This window comes from Cucumis sativus, chromosome 6 (genome assembly GCF_000004075.3).
Source record: "Cucumis sativus cultivar 9930 chromosome 6, Cucumber_9930_V3, whole genome shotgun sequence".
NCBI classification, from domain to species: Eukaryota; Viridiplantae; Streptophyta; class Magnoliopsida; order Cucurbitales; family Cucurbitaceae; genus Cucumis; species Cucumis sativus.
In genome coordinates this window covers 18,326,648-18,342,972 of record NC_026660.2, presented here as the reverse complement: position 1 = coordinate 18,342,972, position 16,325 = coordinate 18,326,648, and the positions used below count along the sequence as shown (strand labels likewise).

The 16,325-nt window shown below is 35.0% G+C and overlaps 1 protein-coding gene across 1 annotated transcript; it reads right to left on the bottom strand.

Moving 5' to 3' along the window:
• Positions 1-1,022: 1,022 nt before the first annotated feature.
• On the bottom strand, positions 1,023-14,225 carry MPK6 (mitogen-activated protein kinase homolog MMK1). Its single transcript, XM_004144139.3, has 6 exons — positions 13,762-14,225; positions 13,511-13,640; positions 10,195-10,332; positions 3,229-3,561; positions 2,170-2,350; positions 1,023-1,469 (listed from the first exon to the last, which is right to left on the bottom strand). Exons 1-6 carry the CDS (start codon positions 14,019-14,021, stop codon positions 1,294-1,296), a joined length of 1,218 nt encoding a protein of 405 aa, XP_004144187.1. The 5' UTR covers positions 14,022-14,225; the 3' UTR covers positions 1,023-1,293.
• Between the last annotated feature and the right edge of the window lie 2,100 nt (positions 14,226-16,325).

Below are 16,325 nucleotides of genomic sequence, written 5' to 3'. Positions count from 1 at the left end.
GGTTCTTAATTTTATAAAATGTAACATTTCAGTTTACATTTATTAAATAGATTTAAAAAGACTAAAGATAGCAATCTTTTCATATTTTAAGTTGGAAAATTAATTGAAAAAATTGTGTCCTAAGACACCTTTTTAAACTTAAATTTTTAATTCAAAATGTAAAAAATATTAATTCAAAATATCATATAATATAATTATTAATCTTCAAGTGATAGATGCTTATTTATAAATATTTTAATCTATTTTGTTGTCATTGAAAAATAGTCCGTATAATTATTTAGAATAACTATTTAATATATTTTAAAAGCTTCTTAATCATACTTTTAAATAATCAAGGGCTAAAAACATGCATTTTAGAAACTCACTAATAAAATAGTTTAGAAACTCACTAATCAAAATACACGTGTTCTAAAAATATATATGTTTTAAAAACTAATAAACCAAATACATTTATTCTTCAAAACCCAGCTACTTAAAAATGTTATTTTCAATTATATACTATGATCTTTCCATCTAACTTGAGTGAAACTAAACCGTGTATCGACATATTATGTACTTCAAGTTGTTAAATATCAACCATTTCACTTTCCCAAAGCTGGAGAACTGAGTTTATCATCGACTATAGACTAAGAGCTCCACTGTATACTTAACGGGTCTAGTTGCAGTTGATGCAGTTGCAACAGTGGTGACGCCGTTGGCTTTACTGCCATCATCCCCAAAGATCGAAGACTAAATTTAAGAACTAACAGCAAACAATCTACAATTTCAACAATGAGAGGATGAGAGGATGGATAATGAAACTTAAATAATTCGGTCAGTTTAGCCAAAACGAAAATGGATAACTATATCTCTTTCAAATAATTCATTAATCAGTGATGGAAACCACAAATTCCTTAGGGTTCCAGAAAGCTTCTCTCTTCAAAATCCAGCTGATTGGTCCAAAAATTATTTGCTCCTGACTTGAGAGAATACAATTGTAGGATTATAGAATCAAGGCTGGGATGAAGGCACCTGGTTCAAAGTATAGGAAAAATGATCCCACTTCCAATTCCAAATGAACAACCTTGATCAAACAAATGAACAATTTGACAAGTAGTAGAAGAAGTAGAAAAGGCAGAGTGATACAACTTCATGAAGATTCTTTCCAGTCCTAATTCTGGCCCATACTCAGACAAATTTGATTCCAAAGCCCATTCAGTAGAGAATGCAAGTTAATATACACAAAGGAATTAATAATGAACATACAAAGGGATCATACAGATCAAACAATCCTCCAGTAAATAACATAGCTTATTATTGGTGATGATACTCGGGGTTAAATGCAAGCGCCTCTAGATAGATCAGCTCTTTCATCTGTTCCTCGGTAAGCGCATGCTGCTCGAAATCAAAGCTGAAGGGTGTCATGCAGACAGGCTCATCACTAATGTCGTGTAATGAAGTCAAATAAGGATGAGCTAGAGCGTCTTCAACTGAAAAAACATACAAAGATGTTAATAGATGGAACCTACCGGTACCAAATGTTGAATACTAAAAGAAAAAAAATTACATGTAGAGATGGTTCATGCCGTGAATAACGATGTTTGGTTTGAAAACAGTGAAATGCTTTGAGTATTTGCTGAACCGATCAGGCAACAAACAAGAAAAGAAACCCACGTATACTAAAATGTCCAAAGCAAAATAGTAAACTAACAGATTGTTCAGAAATCAGGCCTTCTTTTTTTTGGATAATAAACAATTTCATTGACGAATGTAAGTGTTACAAAAGAGGGCTGTTTAGGGATTACGAAATGGATTTCCAATTTGATACAAGGGAATTCAAGCTGAAAGTATTACGTTTAAATTCAAACGGACAAATGAGAAAATTCAATCAGCATGTGTCGGCAAGTTTTGGGTTTGCCTGTAACCTAATTAGAATTTAGTTTGATTGAAGAGATCAATGGTTTTTTATTGCCTTATTATCAGACAGCAGGATAGGATACAATTCTGGATTTTGTTAGTCACTTCTTTTTTTAGAGAATAAAATTGATCCCTGATGGGGTTTCTATTTTTCTATTTTTCTTTTTTGTACTTAAGAAAATATACTCTCTTTTCATGAAAATTTGTTAGGTCGTTTACAGGAGTATAAATAGGAAGACCGCAGCAATGAAAACTACTGCAATAATAACTCACCGGTAATTCTCTGTCCTGGATCAAATGTTAGCATCTTCTCCACCAGATCAATGGCTGCAGGATGGACATGTGGAAACTTTTCGGTGAATGATTGACGATGGTAATGAGGTAATTGCCGTATGTATCTTTTAGCATTCTCGTTCAAAAAACCAAGATCAGCCTCTGATGGAGTGCCAATCAGCTGCATGATAGAGCAGACTAAAACAGTAAACAAACAGATACCACTGTGAACAAGAATTGTTTGTGAAGTATGGATACATTTCATAGCAGTTGCTTCTAGGGGTATTTTTTACATCTGATACTAGTCAGCTGCATATTAGTATAGGCATACTTGGGAAGAAAATTAGGCTGTTCAATTTGATTTTTTTATAACATGGAGCAAAACATAATACTACTGTGTATAAAATAAGCAATGCAATGGTTTGAAGGTATTAGGCACAATTCATGACGAATCACAGGAAACTCATCCCTAGAGTTGAGAGAGCTCTCCAAGAACATTGTTCTATTTCAAAAGTAGGATTTTCAAAAACTTTCCATCACAACCCCATTGAGATATTTATAGCTTTAAAAGAAAACAAGACAATGAACAAACTGATTCTAAAATACTAATTAAATCCTAATTAATCTAAATTAACAACTAAACAAAGATTAATACAAATGTAACATCTCTCTAATAATTCTCCTTATCAACACGTTTAGTATTGAAAGGCAGGCTCATCTCTGTCCAATTTTTAACATCTTTAATTTTTCATATTATAATTAATACTAAAACATTGGAAAAATGTTAATCAATAGTTACACCACATGAAAAAATATTCTTAGAAGGGTGTGTCAAACAGCTTGTTTTGCTTTCTTGATTCTTTTCAAATAAAGTAGCATGTAGCACCTGCTTCTCGCAACAGTCACAGAAAACATATTGATTTTCTCCTCTTTAAAAAAGAATAAATAAATATAAGAAACCATTTAATTAATTGGATTTTCTCAGATCATGTGACAGATATGATTACTTACTATTGTGAACCGAATCATGAAGAGTATCTAGAGTGAATATGAAAGTACCTCCAAAAGCAAGCGTAACTGATGCACGTGATCTCGACCAGGAAACAAGGGCTTCCGATCCATTAGTTCCATAAAAATACAACCAACAGACCAGACATCAATAGCTGCAGTGTAATCAGATGAATTAAGTAAGAGCTCTGGTGCACGGTACCATCTAGTAACCACATATTCTGTCATGAAGTCAGTTTCAGAAGTAACACGAGCAAGTCCGAAATCGCATATTTTCAGGTCGCAGTTCGCATTTAATAGCAGATTGGAAGGTTTCAAATCTCTGTGCAGAACATTAGCCGAATGTATGTACTTCAATCCACGAAGTATCTGGTACAGGAAATACTGCATGAAAGATAAAGAGTAATTATTTTGATGTAGAAACCGATGGTAGTATCTCATTTAAAGATGTTCAAATTACCAAATATTTGAATAAAGTCTAATTCCTATGCTTCCTCTATCTTATAAATTCAGGTTCAAACTTTTTTCCAAAGCTAGACCAAACATTCGCTTTCCACTGAAAACTGTGGTTGTTTTCCCAGTTTACTATGAAACATACACCCTCTTAAGCTTGATTGACCATTCGAAACACTTGACTTCTTCTGAAGTTTCCATTCTACAGAGCTCTCTGCTATCCCTTCCGCAAAGATAAAGGATGAACTTGAAAAGAGACTCATTAGGTGAACATATCCTCAGGTGAACATATCCCCATGACCTCCAGATTACATCTCCTCGTATTATATCTACCACTCGAGCTATAAACCTTCAATCATTGAAAGTTGAAACTAAAGCCTTCATATGCATAGTTCTTGATCCCTAACTACTCTTCTGGTGTCAGAGCTCCAGTTTGCTAGGTCTAAGAAGAATATTTGAAAGATATCTTCCAAATTTGTAATTTCTTGTTCGTTATTTACAATGATTGTTAGCTTCATCTAGTATAAAATTAGAAATCAAATATCCGTTTAAAATTTACATTATTAAAAGCAATAAAGTAAAGTAGACACTGAGTTAAGTGTAAACCCAAGTATCGGGAGAAAAACCACATTGACTTTCTTATTAATTTCTCATATAAACAAAAGATAAGATAGGGAAGATAAATAGGTTACCGTCTATGATTTAAAAAAAGAGAGAGAGAGAAAGGATATTAGGGTAAACCCTTCCTTGGGTCAAGCCCACTAATTCTAACACTCCTCCTCAAGTTGAGACGTAGATATCAATGAGACTCAACTTACTAATATAAAAGTCAAAGTTCTATCTGAGATGCTCCTTGGTGAGAACATCAGCAACTTGTTGGCTCGAGGGAAAGTATGGAATCCATATGCTACCATTGTCCCGTCTTTCTTAAATGAAGTGTTGATCAATCTCCACATGTTTAGTTCTATCATGTTGAACTGGATTGTTGGCAATGCTAATAGCCCCTTATCATCACAGAATAATTTCATTGACACCTCATAATCCTGATGAAGATCAGATAAAACTTTCTAGAGCCAAATTTCCTCACATATCCTCAAACTTATAGCCCTGTACTCGGTCTCATTAGTGCTTCTGGCACAACCCCTTGCTTCTTACTCCTCCAAGTTACAAGATTGTCTCATACAAAGGTAGAGAGGTGAATTTCCCATCAACAACAGAACCTACTCAATCAGAGTTAGTAAAGGCTTCAATAGCTTTCTTGTTTGTCTTTCTGAACGTCAATCCTTTATCAGGAAGTACCTCAGGATTCTGTTAACTGACTCCATAGGTTCCTCATAAGGAGCATGAATGAACTAGCTAATGACACTTGCAACATAGGAAATATATGGTTCAGTATGTGATAAGTAAATCAACTTACCCACAAGGCGTTGATATTGTTCTTTATCAACTGGAACTTTATCACCTGAATTTCTCAGTTTACAGTTGAATTCAATGGGAGTATCAGCAGGACGACATCCCAGCATACTTGTCTCGATCAACAGATCAAGGGTACACTTCCTCTAAGATATGGAGATACCTTCTTTAGAACCAGCTACCTCCATCCCAAGAAAATATTTCAGATTTCCCAAGTCTTTGATTTTAAACTCATCACCCATCCTCTTTTTCAGATTTCCCAGATAAAACGATGTCATCAATATAAACAATCAATATTGTGATCTTCCCAGCCTTGAAGAGTTTTGTAAGCAAAGTATGGTCAGAATGCCCGTGACTGTACCCTTACGACTTGACAAAGGTAGTAAACCTATCAAACCATGCTCTCGATTACTATTTCAGTCCATATAAAGATTTCTAAAGTTTATAAACCCGATGACCAAACTGGGCTTCAAACCCTAGGGGGGCTCATATAGATTTCCTCTTCCAAGTCTCCATTTAAGAACACATTCTTAGCATCTAGCTGATAAAGAGACTAATCTTTGCTCATAGAAACAAATAACAAAAAAACTCTAACAGTATTTAGTTTAGCATCTGGGGAAAAAGTTTTCCGAGTAATCAACACCATAGGCATGAATAAACCCTTTTGCAAATAATCTTGCCTGCAAATAATATTGCCTTGTGTCTGTCATGGATTCTGTCTGCCTTGTGTCTGTCAAGGATTCTGTCTGCCTTGTATTTGAGTGTGAACACTCATTCACATCCCACAATTTTATGTCCCTTAAGGAGAGCACAAATCTTACAAGTCTTATTCTTTTCAAGGGCCCTCATCTCTTCCATAACAGAAATTTTCCACTCAGGACACTCTAAAGCAGTGTGAATATTTTTCAGTATCACGGTAGAGTCAAGGTTAGCTGTGAAGCCTCTAAACGGTAGGGAGAGACTATCACAGGAAACATAGTTACAAATGGGGTATTTTGTGCAGGACCTGGTATATTTTCTCAACGCAATGGGAATGTCCAAAGAAGAATCATACTCATCAAGATTACCTGAATGACCCTGTTCAGCCTCATTACCACCAGTTTCTGCTTTGACCTCAATCTCATCAACATTGTCCTTTTCTCTCATATCTTCAAGAACAACGATATCAGACCTTCATTGTCACTCATTTTACTATCAACACGTGATTCAATAGGATTAGTTACCTTTATCTCGAGGAGGTTCAGAGTCTTGGATCGAAGCCGACAGATCAGTAGGGGACCCAATTTCCTTTCTAAAATTTCTCCTATAGTAAGAATCCCAGGGAACTTGGTTTGTGGGTAGGACCATCCCATGAGGATCGAAGTCAGGTAAGGTAATAGAAGTAAGATTGGTAGACTTTAAGGTCCAGTTAGACTCTTCCCTCACACTCTCTCCCTGAAGATGGCTAACGGGAAAGAATGATCGATCCTTACAAAAGGTGACATCCATAGTGACAAAGTACTTACGAAAAGGGGGATGGAAACATTTATAGCTCCGCTGATGAAGAAGATGCTCGAACACACATGCCTGAGCTTGAGAGGTAAATTTGGTCTAATTAGAGTTAAAGCTCTGGACATAGGTTGTACACCCAAACGCATGACGGGGAACCTCAAAAGTTGGGCAAATAGAAGGATACAACTCCTTAAGACAATCTAATGGAGTCGGAAGATGGAGGACACGAGAAGGCATCTTATTGATGAGATAAGATGCAGTAAGAACAGCATCTCCACACATATATGAAGGAAGGGAAGTAGACAGCATAAGGGAACGAGCTACTTCCAATAGGTGATGGTTTTTCCGCTCAACAACCACCCCATTTTGTTTATGGGTGTAGGCACATGCGCTCTGGTGAACAATCCCCTTGGAAGCTAGGAACTCACAAAGGGTATGATTTTGAAACTCCCGACCATTATCACTCTGAAGAATCGCAATTTTTACATTGAACTGTGTTTTAATGGTTTGATAGAAGTTTTGGAAAATAGAGAAAACCTCGAATTTATCAGTGATAAGGAAGACCCAGGTAAGACGAGTATGATCATCAATAAAAGTCACAAACCACTATTTTCCAGAGGATGTAGTGAACTTGGATGGACCCCAAACATCACTATGGATAAGGATGAACGGTTGGGTTGGTTTATATGGTTGTGAGGAAAAGGAGACCCGATGTTGTTTGCCCCGAATACACAAATCACAAGATAAAGAGGAGACATCAACTGTAGAAAAAAGAGGGGAAATAAATATGTCATATATTTAAAGTTTGGGTGGCCCAACCGAAAATGCGAAAACATACAATCTTGTTTGGAAATAGTAAAATATGAAAACAATAAACTAGTCCTACAGATACTACTAGCGGAGGTATCATTGTCAAGGAGATAGAGCCCCTTACTTTGTCGGGCAGTGTCAATCATCCTCCCCGAGCTTAAGTACGAAAAAGAAACATATTTAGGTAAGAAAGTAGCTTTGCTGTTCAGCTCACGATAGATCTTGCTTATAGATAGAAAATTATAGAAAATTTTAGGCACATGCAAATCATTATGAAGGGATAGCCCTTCAAAATGATAAATTTATCCATTCCTGCAATTGAGGCTAAAGAACCATAAGCTAGTCTGATCTTTTCATTACCAACACACTAAATATAAGAAGCAAAATTCTTAGAGGAACCTGTCAAGTGATCAGTAACCCCAAGTCTAGGATCCAGGGATTCTTCCCATCAACACTGATAGCACTAAGAGACTGAGGCATACCTAACTGAGCAATGGCTCCTACAGTGGAGGGTGGACGGTTCTGGTTTACAATAGGGCCAGATGGTTGAGAAGTGCCGGCAGACTCACTCATATAAGCACGCCCTGAATTTTGTTTATCATTGGAGGAACGTTTCTTACTTCCTAAGGGACGACCATGAAGTTTCCAACATTGATCCTTAGTATGTCATTGTTTCTTGCAATGCTCACAGATAGTGATCAGTTTCATGTTATTCTTCTCACTGTCATAGGTCGAGGATCTAGCATTGAAGGCAGCAGAGCCAGTAGCAGGAGTAGTCGGTACATTTATGGCATTCATACAGTCTTCTTCAAGACAGACTTCATAACACACTTCCATTAAGGAGGGAAGAGATCTCTGTTCAAGTATACGAACCACATAAAATGTAAAATCTGGAGTTTACACCTGCAAGGAAGTCATAAATTCGAGAGCTTCTTCATAATATATTATCATTCGAAGTATCCCACACTGTCTTTCTGCACATGTCCATCTCTTGCCAGAGTAAAGAAAGTTTATTGAAGTAGAAGGTTTCATCCAGTGTTCCTTGCTTGCAATCATGGACTTGTTTCCTTAGCGTATACAAACAAGAAACGTTTTGACACTTCAAATAGAGTTTTTGAGTCGTGTCCTAGATCCTTTGTAGTTGTTGCATAAAGCAGAGGCTTGCCTACTTGTGGCTCCATACTATTAATCAACATGGACTGAATAAAAGAGTCCTCCCCTCTCAAGAAACATTCCAAGGCATCACTGAGTGGGGGACGGAGAGTCTCCCCTATTAAAAAGCCAAATTGGTGAAGGCCCTCGAGAAACAACTTAATTTGATGGTGTCATTCAGCTTCTCTCCTAGAAAGACGCCTATAGATGGTGCCAGAGAACTAGTTATGTAATTTGAGGACAAGTTAAGGAGCGAAGTTATCGAGTTCTTGGAATACATCGACAAGTCGGTTGGTTTGGATTGCACCAAGGATTCACCAACTTCAAATTCTTATTTATTATGGACTTGATTGATCTCGGGATCATGGACGTGCATATGCTATAAAGAATCAAAGGACAGCAGTGTGTGAAACGATGGCAATCCATAAACTGAGGGCAGCAGTGGCGCGTGGAGGTATGGCTGAACTTGGGAAGACAAGTAGGAGTAGACCGGCTGAGCGGTGGAGTTGTTAGGAAGTGGCGCGTGAAGGTAAGCGCTTGGTAGTGGCGGTGCAAGGCGGTCAACTGAAGCACGTGCGACTGGTTTCCGCCACTGGGCTGCACAGCTGACTCCGAGGGTGCCATTGTGCTTGTCGATGTCTTCTAAAGCTGGTGGAGCAACTTTTTGATGGCGGCGATATCCACAGCAGCTGTCTCAGTTTGGGTTTCATCTACACCTATGTCTAGGGTTTCGTCTTTACCTCGCTCTAATACCATGTTGATAGCATTAAAGTAAAGTAGACACCGAGTTACGTGGAAACCCGAGTACCGAGAGAAAAACCACAATTGACTTTCTTATTAATTTCTCATATAAACAAAAGATACAAGAGGGAAGATAAATAGGTTACAGCTTAGGGTATTAGGAAAGGATATTAGGGTAAATCCTTCATTGGGCCAAGCCCACTAATTCTAACATACATTACTTGTCAAATTTTTAGTAGAGGACCTATAGGTCATATCCAAGGATGTCTTATAGTGTTTACGTTAGTTACTTTGAGATCAACATCTGCCGAACCTCTAATAAGTCTTGGGAGATCCAATGCCAAAGTTCCCAAGTATAATTCCTTCATACCACCATCAACGAAATTACACTTGAGCACATTTGTTGAAAGCACATACCATTTTAAGTAAAATTTTGCAAATACCATAAATGTATGCAAAGAAGAACGCTTGATATTACAAAATTATAACCAATTAATTCTGGAAATGAAATGCACATCACCGTACTTTTCACCAAAATAGCTGATTAGAAGAAAGGGAAACTAAATGACTACTTGCACTATAAAGCTCTTTTCAGATAAGTAAAAAAGACAAAATCGCTAATCTAAACATCACAAACAAAACAAAGACTCAGAGCCACTGAGTGGAAAACTTAAGAAACTCATCCAAAACAGATCCCACCCTCCTAAGAGTAGCTTGTGTCGATCTTTTAAAGTTAGCTCAGAATTGTGAAGAAGCATAGAAACATTGTAACAATACTGTTGCCAATCAAAAATAATTATCCTAGACCAATCTTAGCCTCCTATCTTAAATGCTTTTAATGATTTCTAGAAATAATTGGAAGAATGTATACGTTCCAGATGGACCAGCAGGTTGATATCTGGATAAATTTTAAAATGCAGAAATAATCCACTAACAAGTACGTGTACAGAAAGTAACCTGACAATGCTCCTCTGATAATGCTTGGTTTGAACGAATTATTTGATGAAGGTCGGTATCCATTAGCTCATATGCGATATAAACATCATTAAATGTTTCCCTTAGAGGTGGAGGTATGATATCCCTAATCGCAACAACCTGAAACACCATCATCAGTAATACAATTAAACCAACATCAAAACATAATAACTTATCTCATTAGAGGAAGTAGCATAGCCAACAATGTGGAATGCCCTCAAATTACAACATCATATATAATTGTACAATAATCCCATTTGGAGTGATGTCCATAACTTTCAAATCATTTATTGCGCTAGTACAGAAACTACCACTAATCTGATAAAATAATACATAGAGATAAGAGTAGAACAGAAAAAACTCCAATAGAGGAAAGAGAAAAATGGAACAGAAAAACTCCAATGCAGTCAACCTGAAGTACATTTTAAACATTTAAGGGGCGTTTGGTTCACCAGCTTCAAATGGATGGAGATGTTTGGAACTCCAATTATAATAGTTGGTGTTTTCAACTATTAAAACCTATAATCAACTAATCCTATCATTCAAATCTTTCTTTGTTACATTGTATACAATTTGTTGCAGTGTTTACTATTTCCTTTTATGTTACCAAAACTAAATTAGTTTGCACCCCAAACATAAACTATTGTAATCTACAAGCTACAATAAACTCACAAACTCTAATAACCAACTTTGTGCTCGAAGCACCCTCTAAAAGATCATAAAACCAATAATTCTTTTGGAGATTTGAGCAACCTAACAATATTTCATAGTTAAGTACTTACAATAGATTATGATGGCATCCAAATTAAACCAATTGGCTCTTCTTTGAGAGCGTTTATACCGTACACTAGTTTAAAATGTAATGATGATAGAGGGCATATGGTGGCAAATTTCAGCTTTCTTTCACGTAGCCATTGTTCTATTAAAAGAGATCTTTATACAGTAGAGTTATCTTAAATCTTATTACAATATTTGCCCTAATCTACACCCTAGTTCAATAGTCAAGACAGCAACCCCTACACAAAGGACCAAATTATACATAATTACTAGTTTTTCGTGATTTTTGGATTATCAGTACACCTGTATTTTTCATTGCAATGTATTAAATCATATTAAGCAATTAGTTTTGTTGTTGGACAGATTCTTAACTTGTCTTTGATCTAGAAGTTGCCTCTTGCATCACTTGCTTTTAGATCATAAATCCTTAACAAAAATACACAGTTCATTAATACAAACAAGCTAACATGCCACATTAAAAAATCTTGGAGAAACAGTGAAACACACTCTCCCACTTTCACTTGCATGCAAATATATTACACTACCACATTATATTTTGTTCGTTAATATTAACGAAGAAAATAGGATCTAAGGGTACTGTTGTACAATTTTTAAAGTACAAGATTTAATGATTTCAATAAGACATATAATATTTATGAGTAGATTGAACAAGTAAAGATTTAATTTGCAATTTATCCTTCATATTGTTATATTTCCCATGAATAGATTATTATGTTATGAACTCATATAAAAGAAATATTGTTCTTGTAAGCATTTGGTTTTATCTTGGTAAGTACAGCCTTCAAGGCACAGACACACAAACACAGGCAGACAAACGGACCACAGGATGAAACCTTAAAAACAAAACACAAAGAGACCCATCCCCCAACTAATAATCCTCCCAAAAATAAACCTTTGAGCCTTCCCACCCCCAACAAAGCAAGTAATAAATTGAGATTAAAAAAAATGGAAAGCCAGAGGGTTTTTGCTAAGGAGGAGGAGCAACTGATGATTCATAAGAAATTGTGAATTGTATGTTGTATCCTTTACAAGAAATAAACTCATTAATAGAATGTCTAAAAAGAAAAAGAAGAAGAAGAAGAAGCAGGGGTACAAACCTAATAGCCTTTTTTCTTCGATATCTATGGGTATTTGATCCAACTTGTATGAACCTCGACTATTCTCGTTAAACAACCATTTCACCCTATTACATTTGGTTGTTAGAGTGACTCATAGGATATTAAATCATTGGTAGGTCAGAAAACCCATATTCATCATAAACTATTAACACATACGGTCAAGGGTATCCACCCCTTAGAGATAGAATTATAACCCACTTCTAAACATAGTTTTAATTAGAGGTATATTGATGAAAATTAGAAGGCGAATATATCTTGATTGTTGGAATCTATTACAGTTCCATGCTCTGCTTCAATCTTCCATGACTTTATTCTAGAATAAACCACTTCTCCATGCTCATTCATAACTTATGTTCAATGAGGGAAAAGCCAGCAAGGAGAGTTGGATAAAAGGCTAAAGATGGAGCAAGATAAGTCACGTAGAATGGAGGGCAATTTATTATTCAACTGAAGCAACAAGAGAGTTCGCATGTAGAGCTTCTTGGGCATTAGCGAAAGGGGGCCAGTCAGTCACAATGCATGTTTGTAATAAAACAGCAGGAAAGGCTAGAAAAGAAGTTACTTGGTTTTCAACCCATTGTATAGACTATAGATGCCCAAATTACCCTGTAACAGGCCAGAAGGAGTTTCACCTTTCCTATGTCCTGTCTCAGACCAGTTCACAATGAAATCTAACGTTACTCAATTCTCTTTCTAACTGCGTTGTCCTATTTCTTCTACGCCTTCATTCTCCAAGGAGAACTTCTTGTTTCCCGTTAGTGAGAAAAGAGACAACTTTTCTTGATGCAGTAAGATACAATAACGTAGTACTGTTACGTTAGATATGAGTTTATAGAAAAACCAGAGAGGATTTAGTATGGAAGGGCTTAACGTCTAGTTACATGTATATTTTAGGAGTTCGAAGTGTTGATTTTGACACAAAAGTGAGAACTCAATGCAGAAAAAAAAAATCGTTCTTTCGAAAAAGCCCCAATATCGTACAGGAATTCTACTTCCACTTTTCTCTCTTTTTTCTCTTTTTTCTCTTTGTTCTCTTTTTGGGCATATTTTGAGATTATTGCTTTGTCAGTTCTAAATAATAATTCTTTCTACACTTGCACCATATGAATGAAGGAAAATGGAAATGATGTCAACCTTCGGTCAATTAAGAGAAGGAAAATGGAAATGATGTCAACCTTCGGTCAATTAAGAGAGAAAAAAAGAAAATATGTAATTTACCAATCAGGCAATAACTTCAGCCAATGTACATGATGATGAAATTTTTTTTATAAAGCTCAGACACCCACAAAAATTACTTCTCTTTCAGCATTCCAGATGAAGAAAGTCAATCAATAAAGGTGAAAGAAACAACATTCCAAGATATCATATAATCACTCACTGACGTTTTCATGATCCATATGCCGAAGAAGCTTGATCTCACGAAGAGTTCTCTTAGCATCGATCTTGTTATCAAACGCATTAGCAATCTTCTTAATCGCCACATGCTCGTTCGTCTCAGAGTTGAGAGCAGAACTGAAACAAATCAAACTCCCCAAATCAAAAACAACAAACAACATACACAACGAAAACAATAGAACTCCAAAGAATAGGGAAAAAAAAAAAACAAAAAGAACAAAAGAGGGATCGCATAGACCAGACGATGCCGTAAGCGCCTTTGCCAATAGGCATAATAGGAGGCTTGTACTTGGCCGTAACTTCAAAGATGTTACCAAATATATTATACTGAATAAATCTCCCTCCATGGCTCAAAGTCGCCGGAATATTTTCCATCCCCATCGACGGCGGCTGATGCTGATGTTGCTGTTGCGCCGCCGGGTCATGCTGTGGTGGAGGTACAGACGCCGCCTCCGACATGACGGTGTCGTCCGGCTGAGAAGCTCCTCCGTCGTCCATTAAAATTGAGGGGGAGGTTCTAATTGATTGGTGTTTTAAGCAATAGAATGTGAAAAATTAGCAAAACCCTAGAGCTTAATTTGGATCAAAGTTGAAAAAAATCGAATGGATCTGATGATCTGACCGTTCCTGCTTATAAAAAGTTTTGGCGCAGCCCTTGTTGTTGTTGTTCTTCTTCTTCTTCTTCCTTTTTTGGTTGTAAAAGTTATATTTTATCCTTTAATAATCAACAGATAATAATAACACAACATTTCCCACAACAAAGGGATCCAAAATACTAACAAACTAATTAGTTAATTCATTGCTTCTATTTAATTTCTTTCCTTCTTTTTTTCTTTTTTTGGACTATTGTTATAATAATTTAGAAAAGTTACCCAACTTTATCAAAATATTTATTCATTACACAAAAAAAATTTACTATTTATCAACTCTCACTTTCTAGATAATATTGACAGACAACTATAGACGTTGATTAATTCAAATTTTTTTGTTATATTATTTGAATATTTTGATTCGTTTTATTATATTTAAAAATAACTCAAATTTTGAATATTTTAAAGAAAGAAATATATTTTCCAACATAAATATTGTAGTAATGTATATGACTATTTTGATCTATTGCAATCTAATTTTTGTTATATATCTAAATAATTTTGGTCCTTTTGTTATATTTAAAAATATATTTTAAAAAAATCTATTCTTTTTATTATTTGTTTAGGGGAGATTGTTTCAATGTGATTTTTGTATTATTTCTTTTTGGTAAATGTAAATATTTGTCTTCAATGCTATGTATTTGAACTTTACTTTTTAATGGATTGATTCCTAAGAAAATGAAATTTTATTTTTAAAATAAAATTGAACCATATTTGATATGGAATATTTTAGGTCAGAGAGTATATATTGTAATTAGTCTGATAGTATAAAAATAAGTTAAATAAAGTACAATAAAATAAATATTGTGTTTAACTTTTGAATTTTAGAAAAATGTCTCAAAAATCTAAATTTCAATATTGTGTTTAAAATGTTTCGTAGCTTTAAAATATATTTTTAAAAATGTCAAAAATTTCAACAATAATAAAAAGAGAGAACAAACAAACAAATCTATTGGACATTTAAAAAATAATATATATATACACATCCATCGTTCATGAATAATAATAACCATGAATTTATGAGAGAAACAAATAATATCGACCAACTTAAAAATAACTCAATTGATTACGGATATATTTACAGTTAAAATGTCAGATTTTCGAATTGTATCATAATAGATATTGCATAAATTAATAAATAAACAAACATCACGACAAGTCACAACCAAAGTCTAGAAACTCATATTCTCGATATCCACGGGCCTTGACAAGGCCGTCGGTCGAGGTGGACTCTCTTCTTTTAGGGTGTATTATTTGCGTATACATAACTTTAACTATAAAATATTAAATAAAAAAATAATTGTAACATAATTTGGAGGCAATTTTCACTTAATTATTCTAAACTCTAACTATATTCTTGAAACTATGCTTCAACCCGAGTATAGAGGCATTACGACAAACAAAACTGTGTACGATTTTTTTTCATTTTCTTAGCTAAATTTTTCTCGAAATTAACAACCCGTCTTCTCTAATGGTTTGCATCTCAATAGCATTCTATGCTCAGTTAAGTAGCCGTAGATTTGAATACCATTTTCTACACTTCCATCGATGAACTCTTCATATGAGTATATAAAAGGAAAATTGCGTCATAAGACAAAAACATTTAGAAAAAAACAGTAAATGACACATATTTTGTTCATACTCTGAATATGACAAATAATTAGTTATATCAAATGGCTATCAGATCGGTTAGCATGGGCTGTTGGATGGTTATCGATTTTTAGATTTGCTACTTTTAACATGAGTTTTATTATCATAAATTTTGTTGTTATATTTGCAACCGCCCTCGTATAAAATCTATACACCAAATATGGCCCACTTGTCATACTTATATCAAATACACTATTTTTAAGGTTTCCAAAATAAGTGGGAAAAAATGAAAGAAATAAAGCAACAATCGAGAGTACGAACATTTCAAATAATTCATGCCAATGAACATTTCAAATAATTCATGCCATTACCGAACAGTAACGATTCACGTTGCCAAACACACCAAACAAAATATGTCAAAACACGAAGTACGAGATTTCTAAATAAATATTTATAAAAATAGTAAAGTGTTACAATCAAATTGTGATAGATCACAATAGACTAATATAGACAGACTATTATATGTTTCTATCAAGATATATCATGATATAGAGAGATGCTC